Raw genomic sequence first — 27,297 nt, 5'->3', positions numbered from 1 at the left:
GAACCCATACTGTAATTGATGTAGACGTCTTCATTAGCAGAGCTTTCGGTGAGTGTGCTTTATGTGGATTGGATCTGATTTAACCTCAGTAGGCTTCCAAAGCCCAGCACCCGAAGGATTTAATGCAGGCGTTTGAGATTCCTTGAGGAGTAGGAGAGCAAGCTGGGCAAATCTGAAAGAAATTGTTAGAAAAGAGTTTAAAGCTGAATTCAACTTTTTTCAAATGGAGTAGAAACCAGTGGTGGGTACTGTAGCTGTGAGTAGGTTGGGGTGGTCGATTGAGATAAGTGTGACCAGTAGTAAGAACAGATAGGCTCGATAGGACTGTTTGTAGAAGCTACTTTGAAGTCTGGGATTTTATTCTATACTAAACTCAGTATAACACAAACGCATACACTTACAGTATATGATTAATATAATATGATATACAATATATTATAATTTGATATATTTTATATATATATAATTTGATATACAGACTAATCACATAATATGACTTGACTATTGCCCAGTATTCATCCCAATTCATCAGCTCATGCATTACAAAAGGTAATAAATGATTTTGAAAAACATCAACACTGCTTGTGATTGACAGTTCTTTTTGGTATGTCCATTACCATTTAAAAACCTTTTATAAGCCAGAATTTGTGTTTTGGGAGATGAAACAGAGAGCGTTCAATTCTGTGAAAACTCCTCCGCAATAATTTTCAAGCTCATTACATCAATCCATCACTCACCAAATTTCTTCCACAGTCACTTCTCAAATTGATGAGCCAAAGTCATTATCATTTAGATAACTGGATATGAGGATGGCAGAACTAATACAACAGCAGCTGTAATTAGCCTAATCGAATGCAAAGTTCACCAAGGGGAAAAATTGTATATGAATCAGTCTTTAGTTATCCAGCTCACATCATGGCCACTGACAAAAAGCGATGAACAGGGTCTATAAGTGTACCGGTCAAACCATTGATAAAGCCTGTGATAGTAAGGGTTCTAATGAAAGAACCTCGAGCAGATTATACAGTAATTGTCTTAAACTGGATATTTTACAATATTACACTAGTGAGCATTGTAATCTTAAAAAAGATTATTTGGGTATTTTTCTTACCATGTCAGTCCCTGTAGTCCTAAATACTGATTAACAGCTGATTATGTGACTGTACAAATATGCAAGCCACTGATCGTGGAGTACTTTTGAGATGCCAAAAGCATGAGTTTTGGTATGGAGTAAGAAAACTACTGCAGAAAAAAAAACATTCCCAATTGGGGTATAGCTTGTAATAACATGAGCATGAAGTCTATGGTATATTCCAAAACCCAATTATAAATTCTGGATTGAGCTTGAGTTACAGTAGCTGTGCCAGTGTTGAAGAAAATGCGTTTAGGCTATTTTGGAAGAAAATCATACTTTAGCAATATCTATACAAAATTGGCTTTAATGACACATAAACTGGGAAAAACCTATAGGAATGTCTGCAGTAGAAACCATGATAAGCAACCAGATATATTCCAGGATTTAAAGAAATGTCCTACATTGACAGGCTAAAAGATTTACTCTTAAATCTAAAGACTTTTGATTCTTCAAGGGAGAAGGCTGTGAAAGGACTTGACTCTAATGTTTAAACTTCTCAAAGGCACTGATTATGTCCATCCAGTGAACGTCTTAAAAACAACAGGGAAGTGTTTCACAAAGTGTTTCATGGACATGGACAGTTCATGGACATGCATTTAAAACTGAGAACAAGAGGTACATCTTTCCAAAAACTGTTATGGGAGTATGGTTACTCACCTACTGTATGTTGCTGAAACCAGTGCTCTGGCTTCTTTCGAGAAATGGCAGGATACGATCCTCAGATCTTAGCGTGAGAATCAATTAGCTGCTAACTACAAGTGGGCTAGAAGGCAAAAATCTGAAGCCTTTCATAGGTTTTTCTTATATACTGTAGGTATTTGTCATTATGATAATTGTTAATAAAACTTTGATTATAGTAATTTAAAGATCCTAATGATAATTGCTTTGTTTGTTAAGCTCGGAAATGCCACTTAAAAAAATGACATTTTCAATTGCTTTGGTTTGCACAATGAATAATATACAGATGTTATTTTCAAATATTCACAGCACTGTCAGATATGTGTAATGTCCAATAAAATACCATTTAACACAAAAATACTATTGTAAATAGTGTATGTTAACTGGAAGAAGCTGTGACTTTCTTGCTTTAATATCACAAAAGGCTTCAGGGTTTTTCTTTCACTGAAAGAATATTTGAATGCTGATTCTATGTTGGGCTTACTTCACAAGCTGTCAATTAGTTGAATGCAAAGTGTCATTTTCTTTGACAGCTTAATTTTCATAACAATCGCAGTTCTGTTATATTCATATATCAAAATATTATTTTTCAGGGAATTTGTTTAATGCCTTGGCATGGCAATTTTGAATCATTCTATATATGAATATTCCCTTGGTGTTGATATAAAAATATTGCTTATGTATTTATGCAAAAAACCAAGGAGCAATTTCATCTTTTTCAATTGTGTAGTAACTAATGTATTCTTTCAAAATATGTTCAAAAGGTTTTTTTGCTTTTAGAATAAGTTCAATACATTATCAGTCTGCATTCTCTTTTTAGTTTCTTGTTTGTCCACATTATGTTTGCTTATTTTCAATATTTATTCATTCCAGTTCAGAAAACATTTCACTTTCAGGAATATTTTTATTCGGCCTGTTTCAGACCATTCTTGTTTTTCACTTTTATTTGTGTACTGGGTCTTTGCTAAGAACTGATTAAGGTTTTGAATGTGATATTTAGCAAGTAAAGTGAAAAACAAAGAAAGCAAAACCAGCTTACTTGAATTAAGGAGACATGACATTTATTTTTCATTTTGCTCAATGATGACCAATAAGTAAATCTGGATCTTCTTTAGATCATTGGTTGAAGATTTTCATTTGCTTGTATCTGGAAAGATCTAATATATTATCTTCATTTGATTCAGATTATTAATCTGTCATCAGAAAGTCACTTATTTCTAGTAGTGTCTCAGCTACTTGCAATCTGTCCTGGAAGCATTAGGTGCAAGACAGACTACAGTAGTCCATCACACAGCATACTGTACAAACACATGAACCCTCATGCACAAGGGGAGAACATGCAAATTATACACAGAAGATACCCCCACTTCAAACAGAGCCCTGGACCCAAGAGCTGTGAGGCAGCACTGGTAACTGGCAAAGCACTGTTCTGCTTTGAATAAATTAGCATTGCTGTCTTGCAGTACTGAGGCACCAAGTTCAATTCCCAACCTGGGGTGCTGTCTGCATTTAGTCTGTATGTTCTCTTCGTGTTTGCATGGGATTCCTCTGGGTGCTCCAGTCTCCTCTCACAACCCAAAGACATACTGGTAGGTTAATTGGTTTTTGGAAAAATTGGTCCTGGTGTGAGTGTGAGTGTGTGTGTGTGTGTGTGTGTGTGTGTGTGTGTGTGTGTGTGTGTGTGTGTGTGTGTGAGTAAAATACTTTTGCAAAGGAGTGCCTTTCAAACTTAAGGTTAGAAGGAGGACTTGCTTTTGCCAAGCAAGGATGGGAAAACCATCCTTATCTCAAAATGAATGAATTCAATAAATTGACAAATCATCTGTGACATTTTCCATAACCTGCCACAAGGTTATAAAAAATGCTGCACTGGGAAATATTAACAGTATGGCATCAGTGACACAAGACAACCAGGCACAGAAAATTTGTGAAGGTTGTGTCAGAATCAATTCTGAAATGCAAGAATGAATGATATTAATAACGTCATCCTTAACACTGGGAAATTTTGTCTTGAGGCAATCTCTTGACCGATTCTTTAATGGAGAAGCTGTAAAGAGCTTCCCCCCAAAAAATAAGTCCCTCTGATTTCCCGACAGAGGACTACAGTATTTGAAATGCCAGTATATTGCACTGGAGCTTCATATTTTAAGTGCTGCACTTCAAATATTATTTATTGACTTTGTCAAATTAATACATTAGAAAAAAAGACATGACATCATAAGAACAGATGTGATTGGACCCTGCCTGGATGCTTTATTTTAGTGTTCTCATAATGACAAGTTTCTGTTTTTTTTCTTACTGTGTGACTGTTTTCAGGAGGCTTAATTAACACTCTACAATGAAAGCAGAATTTAAAGAATACTCTTGGCCTAAACCGTGGAGTTTAGTCAAAACAAATACAAATAATTGATTGATAAATTAATATGCTTTGGGTAACTAACAGTAATGTACAGTACAAACTGAGGTACAGTATGCTCTACAGAACAATCTCTGACAGAGTGTTTTTATACATCTGCAGATAGACCTCTGCCAAGAATCATCATCATAAGGTCAGAATGACCTCTGCATGGCATTTGCTGCTGTCTGAGTTTACAGCAGAGTGATTTTTAATCAGTGCGTTTAAATTTGTGTTACATATAAAAAATAATGTTTGCAAACTAATCCCAAAAACTTAAATAGTATGGCAAAAATATATATGACCTTTACCCATATCATGCTATTATATATAAATCTATTTTCCTTGCTAAAATGAGTTGTATACAACCAATACAGTAAGTAAACATGAAAAAGTAATAAGCCATGAACAAGCTTCATTAATATTGTAATTTATAGTGGTTGGTTATGCTGCAAAGCATAACAAAATAAAAGTATTTAATTAAGTGGCTTAAAAGTGTACATATTTTCAAACAATACAGTGAATGTATTAATAGTTGTTTTTGAAGTGGTTTTTCCTCCCGTAATATATGATGACTTTCACATCAACAAATGCTACTATAATAATAGAACAGGTACTCTAATTTTCTCACTAATAAAACCCCAAATAATTATCATTTCTCATATCTCCTGCTGGTGTAAGAAAAAACCTCATCTAGATTATCTATTATGCTTCTAATTTGCATCTAATTTTATTGCTTTCTATGTTTCATCCCCCTAGAGGAAGTGCCAGTTAGAGCAGAAATCAATTAGACGCATATTTCTAGACTGTTAGTCCTATGCAGTATGTATTGTTGTGTAAATAATTGGCCAATGTATTAAGATGACTGCACTGAATTATGTGTTACTTACTGTATATGAATATACAGTTAGAACATAGAAAGAACACTGCTGGACCTCCTCAATACTGGTCTGGATCCCAAGAGACATAACAAACACCCAAGGAGTCCGATTTGAAATCAGGATATTTACAAGAGCAAGTTCAATGGCTGAAAACAGACAGTTGTTCATGCTACAGTAGGATGAAAAGGAGTAAATATTATGATAATGTAAAGGAACAAGTAATAGGTTTATTCCATGCTGAAAAAAAGAAGAAAAAGAACACAACGTTTCGGCTGTGGAGCCTTCTTCAGGAAGGCTCCACAGCCGAAACGTTGTGTTCTTTTTCTTCTTTTTTTCAGCATGGAATAAACCTATTACTTGTTCCTTTGCAGCCTACGCATGCTGACGCAGCTACCCACCTGAACTTATGATAATGTATCTTATTATACATACTGTGTACAGTATATTATATTATTATATATATTATTAATATAAGAGGTTCTGGAGTAACATTTTATTAGTTTTTAGATGATACTGAAAGATACAATAGAATTAGAATAGCCTTTAAACTACATAATGCCACTCAATGCATATACAGAAAATAACAATGCAAACTATGTATTTCATGATTAAGCAATAGATCCTAAATAACTTTTATTTGTATTACAGATTACCTAAAAAGAGAAACAAACAAGGTGTTCATACTTCAATCAGTCTCCGACAGTAAAAGCTTTCTGTCTCATTGCCACCCTGACCCTGGAATATTCAGCCATGCATTCTGTAATATTATAGATAATATTATTATATTATAGATCCTCCATTTCTTGTTATCCAGCAGCCTCCATTATATAACACCAGTTTTCCAAGAAATCCTGATGGGCCTGTCCAAATACAAGTCCCTTTCTGCCAAATGTATGATAAGTTCCTGAAATAAAACAAAACAATACATTTTAAGGAATCTCTTCCCAGTGAAATATTTTCTGGTTGCATACAAAGGTATCTTTGTGACTGTTAAAACAGATTTGCTTTTAAAGCTCTAGGAAATAGGATTATATATAAATGATTTACTACTATTCAAGGTTATTTCCGTCTGGCAGTGAGTTAGAGCACAACTGAAAAGGATACTGATGGTGTTAGTTCAAGTATTTCAAAATGCCACACCACTCTTCATTGCATTTGGTGAGGTAGTCAAGCAAAAATATAGGAAGATAGATAACAGGAATATCTGGTTATTGCATGCTATTAAGTTGGTGAAAAATATTTAACAAATAATGGACTAGGGTCTAAGGCCATAAACAAATACCTCTGTTAAATATGATTTCAAAATTAATATTTATGATGGTCTCTGTCTAGACAAAGGCACAGTTTTTCTTTTACTTTTCCTCATATTAAAGTATTTATTTAGAATAGAAACATATTTCCTTTCAGCAGACTAAAAACTGAGCTAGAGCAAAATATTTTCTTTAGTCTTAAGCATTTTGTATTTCATGAGATAACCATTTTACTGAATGTTTCAATATGGAGGCCTCAATGTTTTTTGTATTTTTTAAATCAACAGGTTACATACAGTATATCCTGAACTACATTACTGTACATCATTGTCCTGTGTAACTTAGTTACCTGTGAAAATTGTACCCAATATGAGTATGTAAGGGAAGACACCTTAAATAAAGGTGCTGGTGATTAATATTTAAGACAATTAACATATACAAATCTGCATTGAATGATCCTTGTACATGTACAGTACTTATAAAGAACGTGCAAGTCCTTTCATTGTTCATGCTTTCAGTTAATTTAATCATCTAACATGACACTGACACTCTTTAAAATAGTTAATGTCTGCCATCATGACCATAAACAGTATACAGTATATTTGAATTCACCATTAACAACATCTTCCATCTCCTATCAAGATACAAGTTCCTTCTACAGCATTGTTTTTCAAAGTAGCAGCTAAATACTAATCTCAGCATCATGTTTCACGTTCTTGATTCAATTGAACTTCACAGCTCTTCAAAAAGTGATTTACTGAAAGAGCTGATGGGACTACTATATTATTTGTTATTCTTATAAGAAGTGGTGATGTTGTAATGATCTACTTGATACTGAAGTGGTCTGATGGTTTCTTTTTTCCCAGGACTGTATTTAGTAAAAGAAAAATATTTTTCTACACTACAACATAATATTTATTGAGTGCATGTTGATAATATTTCAAATTAGACTTTATTTAATTGCAATTAGGCTCGATTAATTGGAGCAGTTATGAGTGAGTCTCCTCACTCAAAATCAGGAAGAATAATTCATTGTGGCTGGTAATTAAATTTAAAGGTCAAAGTGGGACATTTTCTATTGGCTTTGAAGTGTATTTTAAAGCTTTGTTTTTTTGTATGACATTCGACCATCTACAGTAATACATCCCACAGCCACTTGAAACTTCGTCACCTGTTCACTTTACTCCATGTACTGTATCTTCAGTCACCATGTAGCTGGCTAATAATAATCTGACAGCTTTAACAAGGCAAATATACAAGAAAGCTCATACCTCTGTCATCATGTTGTGTGTGAAGTTCACTCTAGTGCTGGCTTGTCCATCATAGACTACATCCACAGTCTGGACTTTGATGCTTCCTGCTCCCCACACTTTAACTTGTCCAAATATGAGAGTGTCATTCTTGTTTAAATTGTTTTGTACAACCTGGCTCATCAATGTGCTCTGATATCCGGAATGACAGAGGGAAAGGCAACAAAAAACATGAGCAATGGCGAATTCTAATTTTCTTCAGATAGAAAAAAATTAAATACATCAGAGCCATCAGGTGCAGTCGGAGCAGGAAGAACATACCTGGTTTGCCTCAAAGGAAGTCAGCATGTACAGCCCTTTCTCATAAGTGTCTAACAGATTAAAACAAAAATAGCTCACATTAATGCAAGTACTGGACATTATGTGTCAGGGTTGGTACAGGAAGCATGACTGAGATGACATCCATTCATTTGTTGCTGCTTTTCTTAATGTGCTATCCAAGTGCAGTTCTGAATTCACACCTGCTCGAATTGCTATCCTATTGCTGTCCTGTGGTTTTTTACTGTATACAGTATACTGTATACACTTCTAAACATACCAACCCACAGGCTCCCCGGGGGTGGGGGGGATGCTGGGGTGCAGCAAAGTAAGACCCCAGCCACGTAGCACCACTCACAGAACTGAGACCTGGAGACATCTCAGAGCTTGGAGGTCTCAGTCACTATTCTGAACAAAGCTTCTTTGTAGGCTAATAACACAGGTCATATATTGGCCAATGCTATACATCTGATACATAAAGGAATTACTATTAGAAAACAGATTATTTCTTGAAAAAATATCTTCATAATTGGAGCAATGATAATTGGAGTGATGGAATGGAACACCATGCTGCTTGAATTTTATGGGGGGAGTTTACTAAGAATTGATTGCATAGTACAAGGACATTCTCTAAAATACCTTCTGACTGTAGATAATTTTACAAGAACAAGAAGAATATACTGACAACTTACCAATGCTTGATCCATCATCCCAGAAAAGGGAACCCTGAGCTTGCCCTTGGTCGCTCAAAGCAACAATTAGTCCCATAGGATTTTTTCGACTATAAAATCAAGAAAAATAGGTGGATAATAATCAAGCAGAGTTGTGTTTTAACATATTCAAAAGTACACCTTCACGGATGATAGATTTGACTAAAGCATTGTGAATGAATATTCAGAGCATGCACACTTTTAAAAGAAACAGAAGAAGAAATAGCAGACTATGAAATTGTTTTAGGTCACAGAGACAGTATTTCTCTCCATTGCCACTGATAGGCAGACTTGTAACTGCCAAACATTGTACACAACATCCACTCATAGAGACCTCTGCGCTGTTGTGAGGCCTGGTTCTTGCCATGGGAGAATGTATCCGCCTCGCACGTGAAGATTAATGTGATTGAGAGGTGTTTCCATGTTCACCCACTTTGGGGTATTTCCAATGTACTCCGCCTGGAAACAGACACAGTTAATCAAATCTGTAACATCACTGAAACTGTAGTCAAGGTTTAAGAGGCATTTAACATATCAACATGGAACAATAATTTACCTGTCGAACAGGGTTGAAACAGGAACATATTCAATCACTTAAAAGAACATTGCAAAAGACATGCAAACTGTATCCACTTTCATAAACAAATAATGCTGCATCTACAAACTACTATGACATACAGTATTCAAACTTTCAGAGTTCCAAGTATCATTGGTACTATAGAATGTCAGAATATATAAGACACACAATGACAGTTTCCCAATTTATACATAATTATCTTTAATTTCACAATTTATTTGCAGGCCTTATACACTTATTAGCATGGAGCTTTCTAACACTTACTGTATGATAGTCATACCATCGGGCTTTTGGAAAATAGCCAGTAACTACTCTTTGACCCTGTGGAAAAAAAGAAAAAGAAATTAAACTTAATATCTGCCGATCACACACATCCACAATTGCTCCTTGGGATTTCTTTCATTCAGTCTGGGTTAATTTGCATGTCTGTAAAACAAGACTGAATGCAGTTTAAGATCATATGGTTTCCGATATCTTAGTACCTAACTTGGCTATTTTTACTGCACATGTTCGGCATAATGTGAACATTTGATTGAGAAGTCGAAATCAAGGGGTCAACGTGCCAAGCTAATTTGGAATGAATATAATTTGACATTTTAAGAGGCACGAGTGGAAAGAATATGAATTAACAGTACAACACAAAGCAAAGCAAACAAGTGAAGGCAAAAGGAAAGTGCGTTTAAGACCAAGAAGAGCAGGCACTTATATACACAATGTGTTGAGGCAGACTGGCGACCGGCCATGTAATTGGAGCTGATAAACGTAGCTTCATTCAGGAAATGGCTGGATAAGATACTAGAAAATTAGCTATTAGCAAACACATGAGCTAGATGAACAGGATGACCTCCTCTCATTTGTAGCCTTTCTATTGATGTTTCAAAGCACAAATTCTTAAATTGAACATATGTAAAACACAGATTATATTAATGCTGTCATTCATTCCGAGGCACAACATATAATAATAACAACCATATGATAATATGTATTTTAGATATTTATGAAAAGCAATTCAAGTTGAAGGCATAATGTCCTTTTAATTACGTTAAAGAACCATTAAAAGTTCTACACACGTCTTATGTTTAAAAATTAAAGGTATATGCCATTCAGAGTAGACATTACAAGTGCAGTACAGTATATAGCACAAAAACACATTGATTACCTTAGTATTTTTCTTTTACATTTTCTTTGTCATTTGGTAACTAGAATTAAGTTTAAAAAAAAGAACAGCTTTCCTTTACTTAGAAACAACACCTTCAGTTAGGGTTATTTAAAAATAACACTTTTGTAGTACTTACATCATCTAAAGCTGGGCTTATCAGTAGAGCTGGCCCCCACAGGAACTGCCTATAGATATCCCATGTTGTAGTGTCTTCAACAAATCTGCAGACAGGAAAAAATAAAATAGAAACTTCTGGTTTAAAACATTCTAAATTAAAGAATACTTGCTATCATAGGTTTATCTCATGGAAGAAATCCAAATAATTTAAAAATAGGCTCAGTTTAGTACTTTCTTTTTCTCTTCCTTTGTTTAAATGATTTGAAATTAATTCATAGCAAAAACAACAATAAGGCTTAATGACAATAATAACACACTTACTCATGTAAAAGCGGTCTGACAACAGTGCTGCCTTTGCTGTGGGCTTCAAACATGAGTGTGTAAAGGTAAGGCAGCAAGGTGTAGCGAATGTTCAGGACATTTCTTGAAGCATTTGTGAAATTTTCATCCCATGCGACTGGATCTTGACGCTGGTGAAATACAGGAAATCGTGCATGGTTATATTAACCTGGCTATATGTAGAGTTATATGTGCCTTTTATACTTGAATACATCCATAATTTATGTTACAAGGCACACCATTCTAATATACAGTACTGTATAAGTCCTATAGCAATAGTGATTACTACAGTATATGATTGGATAGGCTACGACGATTATGCAGCGACGACATCGACTTCGAGAACTAAGCCCTCGAAATGTACTCCTTTTTCATCAACAGAGGATAACCCAGCAGTGTGATTGACAGGGCCCTTGCCCGAGCTAAAAACACCCCCCGGACCATCAACCCGATCAGGAACTCCCGCCATAACAACCACATTCCTTTGGTGCTTCCTTACCACCCTAACAAACTTCCTATCCCCAGGACCATTAACATCAACTTTTCCATCCTACAGAATGATCCCTCCATTGGGGCCCTCTTTTCTGATCGCCCTATCATCTCATATCGCTGACCACCTAATCTGCATAACCTCCTTGTTCACAGCTCCCTTGACCGCCCTCAACAACCATCCACACCAGGCACTTTCCCTTGCAACAGAGCTCACTGTATCACCTGCAAGTACACATCCACCACCACACTCATTCAAGGCCCCTCAGGACAATTCCGGATCACCCAGACAGCATCTTGTACCTCCAGCAACCTTATTTACTGTATCTCTTGCAGTAAATGCCCAGCCATCTACATTGGAGAAACAGAAAGGAGACTCGGAGACCGCTTCAGAGAACACGTCAGGGTTGTGAAGATTAAAGATCTCTCCAAGCCCATTGTTTCTCATTTCACCTCTGACGGCCACGACCACTCTAATCTCTCCGTCTGTGTTCTCAAAGACGGTTTTTGGAACTCATACATCAGAAAGACCACCGAAACCAAAATTATTCTGCAGCTAGGATCACACATTCTCCCTTCTCTTAACGACAGACTACTGTTCTTTTAAATTTTCTCCATTCATTGGAAGTTTCATTTCACACCTCTCTGCACCCATTCTGACTTCACACCTCTTGATTGGCCTCTCTTTCTGTCCCCTGCTCCCGCCTCTCACTCCTCCTCCTTCCCAACCTTTGTTCTCCCCCTACTTTACCTTTGCCTACTGCCCTGTCTCTCTCACACCTGAAGAAGGCTCCATGGCTGAAACGTTGTGTTCTCTTTCTTCTTTTTTCAGCATGGAATAAACCTATTACTTGTTCCTTTGCAGCCTACGCATGCTGATGCAGCTACCCACCTGAACTATGATTGGATGAGAGCAACTATTCAAATCCATAACACATTACATTTACAATATACTACAGTTAAAAGCCTGTACATGCGCAGAGACATGATTAGGCAAAACAGTAATTTCCTTTATAAATTATAAAAAATGCATTGAGTTGATATGGCTAGAAAACACATTCAGCACTGTATCTACAGTGCTTCTAGCTTAACTGGAGGATATGTGTGACAGCACAATGCGGAATATTGACATTAGCCAACACGACTCTGATGGCATCTGTTGGGACAGAAGCATTTGAATGATTCCCACATGCCAAGTAAAAAAAAAAACTTTTAATGATATAAATTAACCAAAAGATTGATGCTTCCTGAAACCAATGAAGTCATTTTGCAGTGATACAGTACCCGCTTACTGCAATGAACTGAATGTAGCACACAGGAAGTTTACTGTCATGACAAATTTAAGACCAACGCAATTTTAAAGGAACTACGCAGAAGCTTAATGAATCTGAAAGTGCAGGTGAACAATGAATGAGTTGCATAATCTGTAGGACCTGGGGATTTCGTTTTTCATCGGAGCAACACAGTAGTTCTATGATATATAAACACATTCAGTTTCAGACTTGCTGAGGTACAATAAACTTGAAACCAATAAAGGACTAATAATTTTAGAAAATCATTATCCATCAGTAATTAACTTTGAAATTACAGCCCCTCGGCAATGTTATTGAAATCAAATCTGCCTCTAAACTGTGATTACCCTGTGCCTTGTGTATTTCATACAACCTCTGTATGTTAAGCATTTGCTTTTCTTATTGTTAGTTCATTATTTTCCATTTAGGATACATGGCAATCATTTCCCCGTTGAAGGCAGAGAATGTGTTTGCACATGTCCATGGTTTCCCAAAAAAACTTCTAATGATCAAAATCAAAGCCATTTTGTTTCTCGGGAACACCACTGAATATTGCAGCTTTCAAAATTCAGAGTTTTAGCATTGTTCTGCACATAGCTGCCAGGAGATTACACAGTCCAAAGCTGAAACCCTCAGGGCAACAGTGCCTGCTGGAAAAATGCCATACCATCCCAGTGGGACAATCATTTTTATCTAAGGAGAAAAGACAACAAAAGACATCTATATGGGTTTTATTAAAGCATGTTTTACTTTTTCCTACAGCAAAATACTTTATTCTTTTGAATTATACAACATTGGCTGAAAGCTTTACAGTTTACAGCTGCTTTGGTTTATCAGTGCAGTCACATAGATTAGCATATTTCCACACAAGTTGTATTTCAAATAATTCTGTTATCAATGTGTTTATATTCAAATACTTTCATAGAAATATCTCTGACTGGGCATTGCCATATCTCCTTAACAGTTGTCAACAGCGAGCTATTACTGTTTAAGTTAATCTGAAAACACATTCATCAGCTGGCAGATCTTGTGTTGCCTTAAAGGTAAGTTTAAGAAAGTGGAAATTCAGTCTTTCTTTTCCTTTAATGTATTACATTTTAGACATTTAGACATGGCATTTATGAGGAAGTCAGAGAACAGAACAATGACAAAAGATAATTAGCTGGCTATTCAATCCTATGTAGTACTCTTATGCATGAGTGAATATTTTCACATAAGGGACAATGAACCATGCCTGAGTGACTTGTTCCATAGTCAGGATTTTAAAATGGACAATCCAACAAAGCTTAAGTATAGCACACAAGTTAAATGAGTCTAAAGGGTGACCAATCTTATTTCTATGTAATGCACAGTATGGCATCACTAAATAGGGATGAATCATAATAATTGCTTCGGATAACTTATTGTGGGTTTTAAAACTTTTAGTAGCTTTGAAAGAAAACGTTTAAATGACACTGAAAATCATTTCATGAGGGACATCGACAAGCAAGGGTTAGATGCTTTGTGAATTTGTTAATTATTTTGGTAGGATAGGTTTGGCTTAGCCTGCTTAGTTGAGGCCAGGGTTGCCTTCTGTCCATAGGATGAGGGAGCTTGGACCCCAATTCAGAGAGGGGAGTTAACCAAGGCATAGCTGCAAAGGTGGAGATAAGGTGTAGGAGGGATGTTTGAGACAAAGAAAAAGAAGTGTTTGTGTTCGATATATATAGCTGATTTCTGATTGTGATTAGGAACAGCAATGTGAGATTGACTTGCTGTTGTAATCGCTTGAGAATGTCAATTAATAACTTCCGTATATGATATGAACACACTAGCCATAATAAACAGGAACCTCAGTCTACTACAAAAACTATATAGTTGCAGGAAATGCAAAGATTTGAGGAACATGAGACAGACTTGATCTTCCCTGGCCAAATCTATCCTTACTTTTCAATCATAATGAAAACTGGTAAAACTGCTGGAAACATGCAGTTCAGATAAAACACACCATTACCATCATCATACTGTAGCTTTAAGCAAAAGAAGAACTAGATTTGGGGAGGCTGAAAATATTCCAACCTGGGGGAACACATGTTATATCCTATTCAAGTTGTTTATGTTCATCACAAGTGCCCAACCTGTTAAACAACTGGTGTTCCTAATATTCTGACCAGTAAGTATACAATTTACAGTAGATTTTAAAATCAGTGGGAACATCCCAAACTTGCTTTGAAAGTGAAAACACTTCCCAGAACATATGTGTTCAGCATAATACATTTTTTTATTTTTAAAAAGTTTTTAGAAGTGTAGTTTTAAAGATTTGCAGAGATTTAAGTTCTCAGGGACTTCACAAGTTTCAACAGTAGAGCCGGGAGGTCTGTATGCAAAATCTTTGTACTTCACAGCCCTGCTTTCAATTGAAGTGAGTGATGCTGAGCCCAAGACAACAGCATCCAAGAATAGGGCAACATAGCATGACAAAAATGTAAGAAAACACTGATATAACAATCATGACAATAGAATGTCATGATTACATTGATATTTTTGACATAATGTTTGACAAAAGCTTCAGATTAAAGTAGAAAATAACCCCAAAGACCTGACAAGTTAAATTTTGATTTGTGATTGAGATGAAGTTACTGGATTTATGATGTAGACTTTGGCAAAGTACTCAAATTTAAAATTTCATTTTTCACTAAAAATAAAAGGCATTTTTTGTACATCAGTTATAACTTTTCATTTAAAGGATTTTTAAATAACAGCTTCATTCTTCATTCTACTCCTAAGGTCACTTTAGATTGCTTCCTACAGTTTTTACAGTTTTGTTAACCTTTATCTTAATGTAATAAAGTATATGTCCCTTTTTCTTCAACACCAAAAGGATATATACAGTAAATGTAATTTAAAACCTTAACAAGTTATTTTGTGTTGTGTTTATGAATGAATGCTGGATTATTTTACATCAACTCTCAACAATAAAGTGCAGATATTCAGTATATACTGTGATAACTCTATATCTGTAAGTGGTTCACATTTGTATTGGCTGTTTTATTTCCACAAGACAAGTAGATGTTGTTAGTAGCTGAACATTAGTCTTCAAGACAGCTAATATTCTGGAGCAAAGCCATTTACACAAATAAATAGCCCCTTTAACTGTGACAGTCCTGCGATTGCTAGGAATCTATAACTGAGTGCTGCATCAGGACCCAGTGTTTTGATGTCCTTATGGCTTGTACTTAAAAAGTAAAAATATTTTACTTGTCATTCTACAGCTTGGGTGATCAGAGAGGCAGAATTAAACAATTATAATTCTATGAACCTCTTCACTGAAAGCATGTCTTTCCATTTTAGATGGCAGGCTTAAACTGATGCACATGCATAAAAGCTTGGTACAGCCTCATACTCAAAACAGCACTTTATTTATTATTGCTCTAATAATAATTATTGCTCTAATCTGTCAATGTACTGTTGTTCAAATAGTTGCAGTCAATAAGTAAAGACTAGAGCGCATGTGAGACAACTGAACCCCAGAAACTGGCTAACCCTACTGTCTAGCTGAGTTTCTTTGCTGTCTGTATTCTAGTAACTTGTTACACATAGTTATTCCTGGAACAATGATTTTAACTATAACAATGCAAGGAACAGGGGAAAGAAAAATAAATGTCAGTAATATTTGCTCTGGGGATCTCTGCCTACATTTATTTATATTATTCAACAGTCAGATGACTTTCATTTCAATCCAGTATATTAATTTAGTCTAAAAACAACAACTTCTTGAAAAAAACTGTGCTTCATAAACCTCGGTGCATTTAAAATAAAATAGTTCAGATCATTTTAACAGACATAAAATTATCCATGTGTCCATGTAATGTATTTTTGAGGTAAACTGGCATGTTACTGGTAACTTGAACAGCCATCTCTTACTTTGTAATTATGTACATGAAATTTAAATACATGACAAATCAGTATTTAAATGATGATACATGATAAATCAGTATTTAAATACACGATACACCTTTCTTAGAAGTCAGATTGATTAAAAAAAAAGTGGCATGTTTCAAAGTGACCTTAAAACTATTCTCAATCGCCAGGGCATTACGGTCATAGTGCTGACTTGGTGCTTTCCTCTCATGTCTCATGTTGTTAAAATGCTCATTTGCAAGGCATTATGAAATGATTGGACGTAAAGGGACAACCCTGACAATTGACTTTAATGTGCACCCATCAGCAATGTAGTCATAGTGGATCTTAATGAGAGTTTAGAAGCACCATTCTCAACATAGGCCTATTTACCTCACACCCGAAGAAGGCCTCACAGCTGAAACGTTGTGTTTTCTTTCTTCTCTTCTCAGCGTGGGATAAACCTATTACTTGTTCCTTTGCAGACTATGCATGCTGACACAGCTACCCACCTGACCTACATAGGCCTATTTAGTTTGCTCTTACACTTGATTATGATGATGGATAATGGAATCTAAAGAGGTGATAGAATAACAAGATCCCTTTGATAGCCAATAGCCATAATGACATTCATAGACAGATATAAAGAAGCAAATCGGTTATGCAGTGTCTTTCACTTGTGAACTTACCTTGTTTCCTTTTCCATTGTGATTCCTGGAATATGGATAAAAAGCACCCAGCTGCATCCATCTTAGGCACATTTCATATGAGGCTTCATTGAAAAAACCACAAATATCAGCCCCAGTCTAAAAAAACACAAACCGTGGAGATGTCCCATACTGTAATGAATGCCATATTTTTCCAAACAAACAGAAATGCAGAAATTAAACTAAAACACTTGCAAGGAAATTAATTCAGTACTTACGTAGGGAATTCCAAACAAACTAAATTCCATCATACCTGCAAAAAGAGAAACCTTTTCTATTAATCCTCAATATGCTGGCTAAAACAGACAAAGCTACACTAACTTTACAATGTGATCATTTAACAATCCCTGTTTAAAACTACTTTAGCAGAAATGTCAAATCCAGTGCTTTGTCAGATAGTTGTCTCTATAGATTAACTTTAAAACTCAAAAAATAATTGCCATATATTTTATTTGATTGTTATGTGTTGTGTTTAGCTTGTTTTAGATACACACTAAAACAAGCTAAAATTATGTACTATCTGTATTTTTTTTCATTTGAAGTATTTTGCCATGTGGTACACTCCTAATTTTATTTATTTTCACTCTATTGATGCAATTCATTTCCTTCATATTACTTTTGTTGTGCATGCAATTTTTAAAATGAGGAGAATTTTGAAATCTTGAGGTTAATTAGGTATAATGTTTCTCCCACTAAAATACAATATCTATATGATACATAAAAATTGGTCTTGGTTACATGAACATTAAATAAAACTTTAGTTATGAAGTGTATTTGTAAGTTCATACCTATGATAGACTTGAACAGCTGATCCCAACTGGCATTATTATCTCCAAGCCAATGCCCTGCCCATTTACCACTCGATGGGTAAGTGGATCTTGTGACAACAATTCCTCTCTCTCCGGTAACCTTCAATAAGGCGCTTTTTCATGGAAAAAACAAAAGAAGAGAGAAATTAATTTAGTTATGTTAAAATATTCTATAATTCTCATATATGTTCATATACAAACACACAAAAACAGAGAAGATTCGAAAGGAGACAATATTGTTTTCCTGAAACAGAACCAGTCTGAAAAAAAAATGTTCTTTTGAGAATGAAAGATCCACCTTAAAACGTATTCTCCTGTCTCGTTCAATTTTAATTATGTCTGAAGTAAGATAAGAGTTGACAGATACAGTATATTGGTTCATCTGGGTAACAGTCAGTCAACAGCATTCATCCCAGAGATACAGTATTACCACAGTTGTGAACTTTTTTTGCCAAAAAAAGCCCCCTTCTGACAAATAAGTGAACACCTGTACACTTATTTCTATAACTGGTGTGTCCCAGTTGGGGGATTACAAGCCATATGACATGTTAAACTGAACACACTGCATTTTAAATAAGTGTGCCGAAGTGTGCGATGCTCAATATGTACTGTATATTAAAAATCGTAGTAATAAAAGTCATAGCTACATTAGAATACTTACTCATATGTTGGTTTTGTATGAGACCATCCATAAAGGTTGTGTACATCATAGTGCCTGACTGGAGTGCCATCAGCCAAGATCTGTTGGCTTTCCATGCACAAGGTTTTATGTTGGAGCCCTAAGCTTTTTGATTCCAGTGCTTGGAGAGAGAAAAAAAAAGTGACAAAATGCAGGTAAAAAGGACAATGGAATATCCTGCTGTATATGTCTGTACATGATGGAAAATCAGTTTATGCAATTCTATTGACTTACGTGGCATGTATGGAGGGAAATTAAGAGTTTGATCTCTACAGCCATCAGGACTGCCATGAACAAAGCTTGCAGGCTCATTCATATCCTAAAAAAGAAGATGAGAGGGGGAAAAAATCACTCCTCCTTTAAATGTTTTTACTAAAGCTTTGCCTACGACTGAAATCTTGTGGATACTGGAGCAATTCGTTTCGCATAGTACCTAAAATAAAATGATCTTTCCAGTGCTGTTTTAAGCACAACCAACAGTTTTAGAAAAAATATCTTGTAAAGACTAAACTGCTACGAAGAGCACATGACAAATATTTTAGTTCAACAAACAACAAGAATAAAGAAAAGAAACAAGAAAGCAAAATATACATCACTGCCTATATACTGTATACAGTAGTCAACATGATGTCAATGTCAGTTATACTTACTATCCACAGGCCATCAAATTTCATAGTATTGTTGTAAAATTCTTCGATTTCTCGAAGCCACCACACAGCTGTCTGATTGCGGAAGAAATCAGGAAAAGCTGCATATGCCCTGTAAATCTAAATATAAATAAATGAGAAACACGTCATGGTTTACAGTCAGGAACTTAAGGTTTAAGACAGGACAAAGACTGGAGCGGCATTATAAAATAACTGAAACAAGAGTTAACTGTGCAGAAGGAAAAGAATGTTGTTTACCTGCACTTGTATTTCCCAGTCCAATGATTCATCAACTGTAACATTTGGCAAATCAGGCCAAACCTAGATGGCCCAGAAAAAAACAAAAAATTATATCTGGTGCATTTTAGAATTATACTGACTAGTACAAACTTATGAAATCTAAAGGAAATATCAAGACTTACTTTTACTTACTTTTTTTTACTTAATATTACTGCATAAATTAAGAACATGCACTGTAGCTTTGAGTCCTAAATGTTTAGACCACATGCCAACAGATCAAGCCTTATTACTACAGGACTGGATACTTTTTTAATGAAAATGAAAGTTAACATTATTATTATTAATTACTGTTTTCAATACCTTTCCCCACACGATTTCATTACTGTCAGGCCATTTTATGAAAACATCATCTTTAACTCCTCGATCAAAAGCAGGGTAATGAGTTTCATTTCCTGAGATTGCAGGATCCTAATAGAAAAGGAAATACTGTATCAATTCATTCAGTGTGAAAACATACAAATTATAATCCAATATATGAGAAGCAAATATACATAAAAACATTAAATGTATTGGATAGCATTGCAATATATTCTGGAAATCCAACAATTTTCATGACAATAACAAATGCAACTAACATTTTAAATTTTAAAATTAAGCCTTTTCTCTCTTTTAAATCTTAGTAGAAGAATTTTTTCAAATTAAATATTTTTTGCAACATTCTTGAAGCATTACAGTGATATTGCAGTGTGTTTGAACTTTATGGACCATGTGAAGAACTATCCATAATGCATCCTGTATCATAAAAAGGCACAATTCCTAAACATGGAATAAAGTTAAAACTGCAATTTGATACTGAAACTTCACAACAAATAATCAATGCCAAGTACTAAATTCCTAAATTATTAAACAGGAATACTTTTCCTCTTAGCCTGGCAACTAACCTCACTTATTCATCAACTTTGTACAAAACTCCTAAACTTAAGGTGCACATAAAGGGAAAACCTCAAGCAATGTATATCACATACAGTACAACGTTTCCCTATTTTACACCAGGTTCTATTGTTTTTTTTTCATCAAACATTAGATACTTACCAGAATAAAAATAAAACGCATACCCTCACTTCTCATTCGGTCTACGAGAGCTGGCAACCCCTGGAAGTCTTTGTCAAGAACAAAATCAAGTTGTCTTTCCATATAATCGATGTCTGCATATTGAACATCCTGTGACAGAAAGCTTCAGGTAAGTACAATTATAAATGTGATTCAGTATATGTAGCTGGAAACCACTGGGGATTTTTAGAATTCAAAATATCTTTGGTTTTGTCTACATGGATCTGAACATTGAATTACGACCTAAATCAAAATAGCTTGTACCAAGCAAGTTGAGAAAAGGATGCCCTATTTTTAATAGCATTTTGGAATCTAGTCCATAGATCTAGAACTACATACAGTAGATGTGATTATTGATTTGGTGTATTGGATGGGGTATATTTTATGCTATGTATTTTATGGCATATTTGCATTTAATTACTATAATGAAAAATTGAAAGGGGGCATTAGTATGTATAATGAGTATTAGTAATACAGTAAATGCTTTGAAAGAAAAGGATAATGGTTCAGGTTAGGACTACTTAGGGACCGCACTGTTTTGTGTGGTCATGTGTAGAGACAGAAATAAAATATAACCCCCCTATTGGAAATATTCTCTTAGTATAATCCTTTAGAAGGTGCATATTAGCTTTATCTGTTAAACTCTTATGAAATACAATTTGCTGTACAGAATGGGCCAAAAATATTTACGTATGGGATTTCAGCAGCCTTCATTTCATAGTAGAGTTGTTCTATTTCTGTGGTATTTTTATATCCATAGCGACAGAGCTGGAAACCCAATGACCAATAGGCTGGCATAACTGGACGACCAACAAGCTGTTGACAGCAAAAAATGTAATGTTAGACATTCAGAAAAATATTTACGGAGTTATTTTCCATCCCAGTTTTATCTGATGCTTAGAGTATGCCATCTTGATGCTAACTTATGGATGCAACCCACACACAAACCATATAACCTAAGCACTATAATCCCAGTGTGTTGCAGCTGACACTTTCCACTTAATGGCCTGATCAATGAATGTTGCCAAGTTTCTGAAATAAGAAGGTCAGGGCTCAACTTAGATGGCCTCTCTGGATGATTACTTAGTAGGGGATGTTGCGGTGCACTGACGCAAACAGACCCAGCTGTTTTCCTTTACAGCAAGCCAAATTGTTGCTCCCTGAGGCTCCTCATCCTAGATCAGCAATTCATCAGGAGCACAGTTCAATCCCGTGACCTGTACAGAGCATGTTACTTTGGACTAGGTGTTACAATGAGCAGGAGAAGGTGGAAGATTTGACTTTCCACATTCATATAGTACTGTATTTGTTATTGGCAGGCAAGTATTAGCACTTACAGCTGTGTACTGTTGGACAACAAGTTCAGGTGTAGGGCCCATAACCATATAAAAATCCAAAATCCCTCCTAAGGTACGGTATGTTAGAGCTGGAAGAGGCTGAAAGGTCACATCTGAAAGTTGAAAATGGAAAAACACAAATTCTAAATGCATTATACTCCAAAATAAGATAAATATCAGTGATTATGTACAGTATGTACAATATATACTATAAAAGAGAATTCCCTGGATAAAAGGCTTTAAAACTGCTATGATTTTCAAAGATGTTTTCAGGAGCTTAGAATTAATTCCCAATATATGTTTTTAATTTCTACAGTAGGTTTTCTCAGGTTAATCATTAACTAAGTGAATTTATTTTTGTTAAATGCTCTGTGGTTTCGAGACTCTAACAGCAACAGAAATATAGCAGATCCAGCTCCCAAACCATCAACGCAACACAGCAATTTTTAATCCTATGTATCCTATGGTTCAAATTATTAAGCACAGTGTGTTTTAAAAAATCAGCAAAAACAAAACTATACATAAGGAAGCACATGGATTTGGATAGATATTGTCACCAGCTTACAAATCAAAGAAACTTGATGACTCGTTCTCCCAAAAGGAAAGAGCAAGACTGAATACCACTGAACACTTTCATTGCTCTGCAGAAAGAATGTGTAACCAGAGCTGCCCTCGTAACAGAGGAAGCTTAGACCCAGCGGTGCAGATGGTTTCTGGGTTCTTCCTGACAGATAATTTCCGACAAGATTAGACTACAGCTGTGAACAACAGATGTGAGCATCTCTGTACCTGCACTGTATGTTCAGATGAGCGGGATAGACTTGCTTTGCCCCTAAACAGCCATGTCACTCACAATTCAGAGAAGGCAATAGACTCGCAACATGTCATACCATGATTAATCTACTAAGCTATGCGGCTGCTATTTATTAATCATTTTCCCTAACGTGTATTTCACTTTGAGTTACTACAGTCTATAGTTTTGAAGTGCAGCATTGTTCAAAATAAACAAAGTGAAATCATTCATAGTGTGGAAGTGGATAGCAGTAGAAAGGATGTTACATACGGCTGTTTGGGTATTTATTGTCATGTCCCACATTTCCAGGAACCCCCCCCCCCCCCACACACACACACACACACACACACCACCACCAGATCCCTCAGTAACTGCAAGTCACAGCAGCTACAAATGCCATGAGACTTGTGCAAGTTGTTGCTTTGATTTTTAAAGGCAAACATTCACTGACGTTCAGAGAGTTTCAATGGTCTTGCATCCAGGTCTTTGAGAAATCACAGACTCTAGGCCTCAGTAAATCTAACAAAGTAAACAGTATCCATACAGATGGTATGCAATCATTAAGTACTATAACTACTAATAATAATTTGTTCCGCAAGCTACAGCTTCATAAGCTTTGGCTTTTTCAATCGGTTCTCATGCTTATAGTTAGAATCCCCATATTCCCTGCTGATTGTAACGATAGCTGCCAGAATGTCTGGATTGGTTTCCTCCAATCACTTCATAAATCTGATTTAGCAATCAATATTGGTTTATCAGATTTATTTTAGTGCTGTTCTTTATTCCCTTAGGAAAAAAGGCGAGCCTTTTTTGATTGCCCTGTGTTCTCTACTTGAACAAAGAAAGTAGCTGCATTTTCATTATGAGATTAAGCTTCTGATTGGGAATTCAAAAGCAGTAGACATCAAAGGATTGATACACATCCTAGATATTCAATACAGAGAGTCACTTCTGTTTGAGGCTGAACCTGAAAGATCTGCAGCTCAGTAAGACTAAGAAATAAAATATATTCAACAGTGTTTCTAATTAGTTTTGACAGAGACAATAACCTTTAATAAGCAGTTATTTCATAAAGAGTAATAAGTTCAGAAAGGCTCTTATAAAAGAGCAACTAACATGATTGTGCGTAACTGCTTGTAAGAAATACTGTATATACAGTAAATGTAAAGTAATGTATATGAAGTAATGTAAACAATAAAAAGCATAGTCCTTACCCATTGCATTGCTATTTAGTAAGAGAACTCCGTGTGTGTCTGTAGTTTTTTCCAAGCCCATGTAAAATGGGTGAACGCCATAGCAATTCAGTTTGTACTGTTAAAAAATATGTATCATATATTAACATTTTAAAAACAAGGGATATCCAATGAAGTAAACAAAGGAAGTCTACAACTTTTGTCAATGACAGAATGACAGGCCCATCTAATTTGTTTTGGTTTTGTTTTCTGAATTTTCAAGAACTTGTAGCAATTACAGTACTTTTTAAACTACTTACTCCCTGTGCTCTCCCTCCTTTTTAGCAGCCTCCTACAGGCAAAGAATAATTAACGGATAGTATTGTATATGAACTTTTTGGGAAATATTCTAAAATTGTCAATTTGCAATAACCTTTCAGTCAGGCATTAACATACCAATATATTTCCATACAGTATGTTTTTAACATAGGCTGTTGTTAAAACAATTAACGTGATCCATTGCACACAACAATAAAAGAAAATAAAACACATTTTTTATCTGCTGTCCTTACTCTGGAACACGATGGAAAACTAATCTTGTTATATACACTTACAATTTGCAAAGTTCCTTTCAGGTATCGATTACAGTAAACCTTTCTTTATATATGTTTATTCATGCTTATTCATACAACATCTATAGAGTAACTACATAAGAAAATGCTGCATTTATGTTCCGTTTTAACTGTCTTCAATTTTACTTTATAATCTGCTAATCTAAAAAAAAAAATGAAATCACCGTGAAAGATGAACAGTATACCTACACCAGGGGGCTGGTCTTTGTTAAACATTCCCCAAGTGTGCCAGTTCAAGTCATGACGGAATGTGGGATGCTCTGTTTCTCCAAAACCATAGACATAGCTTGAAGACAGTCGAGTGGAGATCTGAATGAACATGTCACTGAATGTGAATCCAGGGAGCTGAGAATCCCAGCTGCATAAATGGACCAGAAAAGTTTTTCAGGAAACAGAACACAGAGCCTCTGAATGTGATGTACTTTGGGTGTCTGATATTGTAATTTCAGTAGGTGTGCTACAACGATGGCATAAGGCTTCATTTCAAACTCATTTAGCTGAGAGTTGATCAAGGCACAGGTCATGATAAAGGGACAAAAGGTACAGCAATTTTATATTTGCGTGTTGAGGAAATAGCTATTATGGCTATTACTGTTTTTATTATCATTTACCAAAATAGAATTTAGGCAGTCTTTGCAGCAAAAATCAAACAAACCCAAGTTCCCAAAATGATGAAAATTAGATGTGAAATACAGTACTTGGACTTCAAGAAGATAAGGAAAAGATTTTGCATTTAATGACCTGGAACATTAAAATTGCAATGGTTTCTTTGTACATCATGTCACCAATAAAGTAATAAGAATATTCTAATATTGATTTCCCTGACAATTTAGAAATATTTTCTCAAACATTTCCATTACTTTAGGATAACTAGCAGTTATTGGTATGTCAAACTGACATTTTAAAACATCTACATTATTCTGCATTATGAAGGCTCTTGGGTAATGCAAAAGTTAGGATATCATAAAAACATAACTACATTAAAGCTTAGGTTATTTGTGATAATTAATTAAATATATTCTGGAAGAGTAGCTTCTACGAAATGCTGTCAGCAAATCCACAGTATCCTTTCTAAATTGTGATAAACCTTAATGCCATCAAGTTCAACATGCTCTTTGTTAAAGATATGTAAACTCTTCATAATCTGATACATATAAACAGTAATAACAGGCTATTACATGCAGTTAACAAAAATATTTTTTGTGAAAGCAGGGCAAAAGTTTTATGAAGCTAAATCTATCTTTGAATATAGCATCTCTTACAATGACAATTTCAAAAGGAGGGCAATTAGTTATCAGGTTTTAACATACATGACAGTTCCAGTGCTTTTCCTTTTCACCTTAATACCAAAAGGTTCTTTTTCCACAGTAACTTCATACAGCTGGTTGACTGGATCAGGTGTGGAGGGGATATTGAGAGGAACAGGCACTTCGTATCGTCTAGCACTAGGGTCATATATCTGAAAAAAGACAAATTTTGTCCGTGCAAAATGTTAAATATTTGGTGTCTGTCTTGCTCGACCTGTTTTCTTGAGAGCACATTTCTTAGAGAAAGGGCTTTCTTCAGAACTTTGCCTAAAGCATAAGCAATTCCACAGTAATCCGGGCATCACTTACACAATGTAACATATTCTCTTCTTATGCCTTCACCAACATTTTATCATACAGAAAATCAACAGATGAAATCACAGTGTGCATTAATGAGTTTCTCCTTTTAACCTCAGTCCATTCAGCAAAGATTATATTTTTTTGTTTTATAAAATAAAGTTTCTATCTCAAGTCAATAAGTCAAGCAAATGTCACATTATCTTTCAAATGCCCTTTACAAATCAGAAAGCTGTTTTCAAGACAGTCCTCATCCTTACCTTAAATTGCAGCAGGTGTTGGTTTAAGTACTTTATTTCAACTTGAAGTCTTTCAATGTCAGCGGATTGTCTTTTATGATTCAGAGGGTATTTATTGTTCCTTCTGATTTGAAAGAACATTCCAGATGAAGTGTTTGTAATTGTATCCGCAATGTACCCAAAGTCACGAGGATAAAAACACCAAGGCACCTTGGGAGTACCTGAGGGCTAAAAAAAAACATATAGTTGTAGTAGATGAATCATGCGTTATATTGAGTAATGCTGCAAATAACCCAAAAGGTCCAGACCGTTCTTAGTTCTTCGTTATTGAAGTATAAAATGCTTATGGGCTAATGGACATGTTGATGAAAACTCAAAGGGTTTCAGATGACATATTGCAAATGTTGAGAAAGAGAGCATGGCACTTATCGTCTTAGAGAAGTCTTTTAAGAAACCAGTTCTAATGGAACATACTGCAGATGGCTGGACATATCAGAGCATCCATTAAGTAGGAAATGACAGTGCAGATGGCATGCAATTCTCATTTAACACGATATATCTGAATTTTACGTTGGAATCTGTAAGAAATAATAATCACCTCCCAAAGACAGCCACGAGCTTCGCATTTATCTTGATTGCTGTCTTCCTCAGGATAGCAGTCAAATCTTTCATTTTCATTTAATACTTGATTCCATTCTACAGAATAACTCTGACCTAGTTCAAGCTGGAGACCTGTTAAGTGAAGAACCTGCAAAAAGACAATAAATTTATTAAACCTTTTAGACGTATAAAGCTTTGCTATCTAAACATGTGCTTTGTTAAGGTTGCAATTATTCAGGTTCAGAATCAGAAGAATGGG

General features: G+C 35.4%; 1 protein-coding gene across 1 annotated transcript in view; it reads right to left on the bottom strand.

The window, feature by feature from the left end:
- Positions 1-5,577: 5,577 nt before the first annotated feature.
- si (sucrase-isomaltase) overlaps positions 5,578-27,297 on the bottom strand; it is a 49,807-nt gene continuing 28,087 nt past the window's right edge. Inside the window, exons 25-48 of the mRNA XM_088913498.1 lie at positions 27,037-27,186; positions 26,460-26,666; positions 25,906-26,054; positions 24,785-24,953; positions 24,006-24,102; positions 21,999-22,111; positions 21,352-21,477; positions 20,644-20,772; positions 19,912-20,019; positions 19,570-19,632; positions 19,315-19,431; positions 18,899-18,983; positions 18,647-18,785; positions 17,965-18,098; positions 17,395-17,429; positions 17,159-17,275; positions 10,792-10,940; positions 10,490-10,574; positions 9,459-9,515; positions 8,952-9,076; positions 8,600-8,688; positions 7,911-7,960; positions 7,611-7,781; positions 5,578-5,993 (exon numbers count right to left, since the gene is read on the bottom strand). Of these exons, the coding sequence (XP_088769624.1) occupies positions 5,913-5,993; positions 7,611-7,781; positions 7,911-7,960; positions 8,600-8,688; positions 8,952-9,076; positions 9,459-9,515; positions 10,490-10,574; positions 10,792-10,940; positions 17,159-17,275; positions 17,395-17,429; positions 17,965-18,098; positions 18,647-18,785; positions 18,899-18,983; positions 19,315-19,431; positions 19,570-19,632; positions 19,912-20,019; positions 20,644-20,772; positions 21,352-21,477; positions 21,999-22,111; positions 24,006-24,102; positions 24,785-24,953; positions 25,906-26,054; positions 26,460-26,666; positions 27,037-27,186 (2,745 nt within the window). The 3' untranslated portion in view covers positions 5,578-5,912. The remainder of the gene's footprint in view (positions 5,994-7,610; positions 7,782-7,910; positions 7,961-8,599; positions 8,689-8,951; positions 9,077-9,458; positions 9,516-10,489; positions 10,575-10,791; positions 10,941-17,158; positions 17,276-17,394; positions 17,430-17,964; positions 18,099-18,646; positions 18,786-18,898; positions 18,984-19,314; positions 19,432-19,569; positions 19,633-19,911; positions 20,020-20,643; positions 20,773-21,351; positions 21,478-21,998; positions 22,112-24,005; positions 24,103-24,784; positions 24,954-25,905; positions 26,055-26,459; positions 26,667-27,036; positions 27,187-27,297) is intronic.

Source organism: Atractosteus spatula, chromosome 4 (assembly GCF_055471065.1).
Source record: "Atractosteus spatula isolate fAtrSpa1 chromosome 4, fAtrSpa1.hap1, whole genome shotgun sequence".
Lineage (NCBI taxonomy): Eukaryota > Metazoa > Chordata > Actinopteri > Semionotiformes > Lepisosteidae > Atractosteus > Atractosteus spatula.
Note: the sequence above shows the minus strand (reverse complement) of the source record. Positions and strands in the feature narration are given on the sequence as shown.